Source organism: Olea europaea, chromosome 22 (assembly GCF_002742605.1).
Source record: "Olea europaea var. sylvestris chromosome 22, O_europaea_v1, whole genome shotgun sequence".
Classification (NCBI taxonomy): Eukaryota; Viridiplantae; Streptophyta; class Magnoliopsida; order Lamiales; family Oleaceae; genus Olea; species Olea europaea.
In genome coordinates, this window is record NC_036258.1 from 9,207,093 (window position 1) to 9,209,412 (window position 2,320).

A 2,320-nucleotide genomic window follows, 5' to 3' on the forward strand; every position below is an offset into this window, starting at 1 on the left:
TTTTAGTTTTTATTGGATTATGAGTATAATTGTAAATATATTGTGGTTTATTTATTGAAAATATATTTTAATTGTGATGTAATTATAATGTAGTGTAGGAAATAAATATTGTGGTGGTAATATTACCCTAAAATTAATTGTTAATTTTAACTCGAAATTTTAGTTTTATATTAATCCAAACCAAGCATGGCATAATAACTTGCAATGGTGGTCTGCCCTCCGTTCAATATGTCGGAACACGAGACAGTGACGTGCTCTCCACCTGCCCATTTGCACGCTCCCCCACCACTCGAAACCCTAATTCCTATGGAGAGATACCGAGATAAATAGAGAGAGAAAGTAGAGAGAGTGTGAATACAGAATTATAAAGGAGAAAAATATTAATTAGTTTCCCAATTCACTTCACTGCATGATGAGCATATCAACACACAGGAACAGATAAGAGGTTTTACACAAGTAACTTCACTGGTAATAGATGTTCAACCTTTCCCTTCTTTATTCCCTTATCCTTTGTGTTTCTTACCTGATTCTGTTTATTGGGTTCAATTTGCCTTCTACTTCTTGGATTTCTGTATGCTGCAATCTCTCTCTAGATCTCTCTGGGGTAAAAAGATTTATAATATTTATTCCGGGAGGCTGAGGGTACTAATCGATCCTTTGACTTTCAATCGGGTGGCCTTCCAAGTCGTTACAATTCTTTTTGCTAGGTTCTGAAACTTCTTATCAGGGGCGATGGATTGTCTTCAAGAGACTCGAACTTGAAAAAGGTGAAGCTATGAATTTTTTCTCGATCTTCCATATAAATTCACTTATATTTTGTTCTTTAATCAAAGAAGTATATAGATCTTAGGCTATAGTGAATTTCATGGCCCTAATCAGAAAAAAGACTGAGGTTAGGCCCGTTAGGGTTTGAATTTTGTTCGCAGTCAATCAAGAAAACTGAAGGAAGCAAAGGTCACAATCATCAAGATTTGTGTTTCTTCATTAATTTCGAGCTGAATCGATCAAAATTTCAGCCATGGCTAATCCTTGGTGGACGGGACAGGTGGGGTTGCCGGGGTTAGAACCCGGGTCTCTGATGAAAAAAAGTGAGAGAGAATTATTCATCAATGAAAGAAATGGAGGAAGCAGCAGCAGAGGCGATGAAGAAGAAGACACGGGAGACGAGCCTAAAGAGGGAGCTGTAGAGGTTGGTACTCGTAGACCTCGAGGCCGGCCGCCTGGATCTAAGAACAAGCCAAAACCACCAATTTTTGTCACCCGAGATAGCCCTAACACGCTGCGCAGCCATGTCATGGAGGTCGCTGGTGGCTCAGATGTGGTAGAAAGCATAGCCCAATTCGCCAGAAGGCGTCAACGAGGCGTGTGTGTATTGAGTGGAAGTGGATCAGTGTCCAATGTCACCATCAAACAGCCGGCTGAGCCTGGCGCCGCCGTATCTCTCACTGGCAGGTTTGAAATTCTGTCACTAACCGGGGCTTTCCTCCCCGGCCTGGCGCTGCAAGAAGCCACCGGGTTGAAGGTGTACCTAGCTGGTGGTCAGGGGCAGGTCGTGGGGGGATGTGTTGTTGGACCACTGATGGCAGCAGGGCCTGTTATGGTCATTGCTGGTGCATTCACTAATGCAACTTATGAAAGATTGCCTCTTGAAGAAGAGGACAAGGCCGGGGCCTCGGTTGGAGGGACGGAGAATTCGCCGCCAGGAATCGGAACCAGTCGAGGCCAAACCGAACACGGGATTCCTGAGCCATCTTCACTGGCAATGACTTACAATTTGATACCAAATTTATTGCCAAATTGTGTACAGTTGAATCAAGATGCATATGCTTGGGCACATCCTAGGCCACCTTATTGAGAGCAAGATAAAATTAGGTAATTCAAGAATCCTCACTTTCTGTATTATATTATTAATCAAGAATTAGACTTATAAATCAAGATGTTATTATATTAGGGAGTTATTACTCCATCTGTGTACATTAATTGAACTTCCTTTTTGTCTTATTTTCTATTCCTCTTCTTTGTAATAAAAATATGGTTTTATTAACACTTTTTCTTGTCCTTTGAAATAAATTATGAGCTTTTTTCTTTAATTTTCAATATTGTGACCACAATTTTAATATAGAAACAGATATTTAATTAGCCCTTTGAGTTGATTATACCCTTTCTTTTTCTTTTCTTTTTTTTTCCCCAATAAGAGATTAGTTTTTGCACATCCATCTTGTGATTGATTAGTACAATAATGCTATGGACTTGCATTTTTATCATCAACGAGAAACAAAAGAAGATGAAAATATTGTCGATTATGATGTCAATACAATTT

The 2,320-nt window shown here is 39.7% G+C and overlaps 1 protein-coding gene across 4 annotated transcripts; it reads left to right on the plus strand.

Moving 5' to 3' along the window:
* Nucleotides 1-218: 218 nt before the first annotated feature.
* Nucleotides 219-2,070, plus strand: LOC111371644 (AT-hook motif nuclear-localized protein 20-like). 4 transcript variants are annotated; one of them, XM_022993731.1, is made up of 3 exons: nucleotides 222-468; nucleotides 594-767; nucleotides 927-2,070. In XM_022993731.1, the coding sequence occupies exon 3, from the start codon at nucleotides 1,019-1,021 to the stop codon at nucleotides 1,853-1,855; it is 837 nt and encodes a 278-aa protein (XP_022849499.1). In that variant the 5' UTR covers nucleotides 222-468; nucleotides 594-767; nucleotides 927-1,018; the 3' UTR covers nucleotides 1,856-2,070. The 4 variants fall into 4 exon arrangements, with proteins under 4 accessions (XP_022849500.1, XP_022849499.1, XP_022849501.1 ...); XM_022993733.1 differs by having other exon boundaries at nucleotides 708-767; XM_022993732.1 differs by having other exon boundaries at nucleotides 219-767; nucleotides 907-2,070.
* Nucleotides 2,071-2,320: the final 250 nt, after the last annotated feature.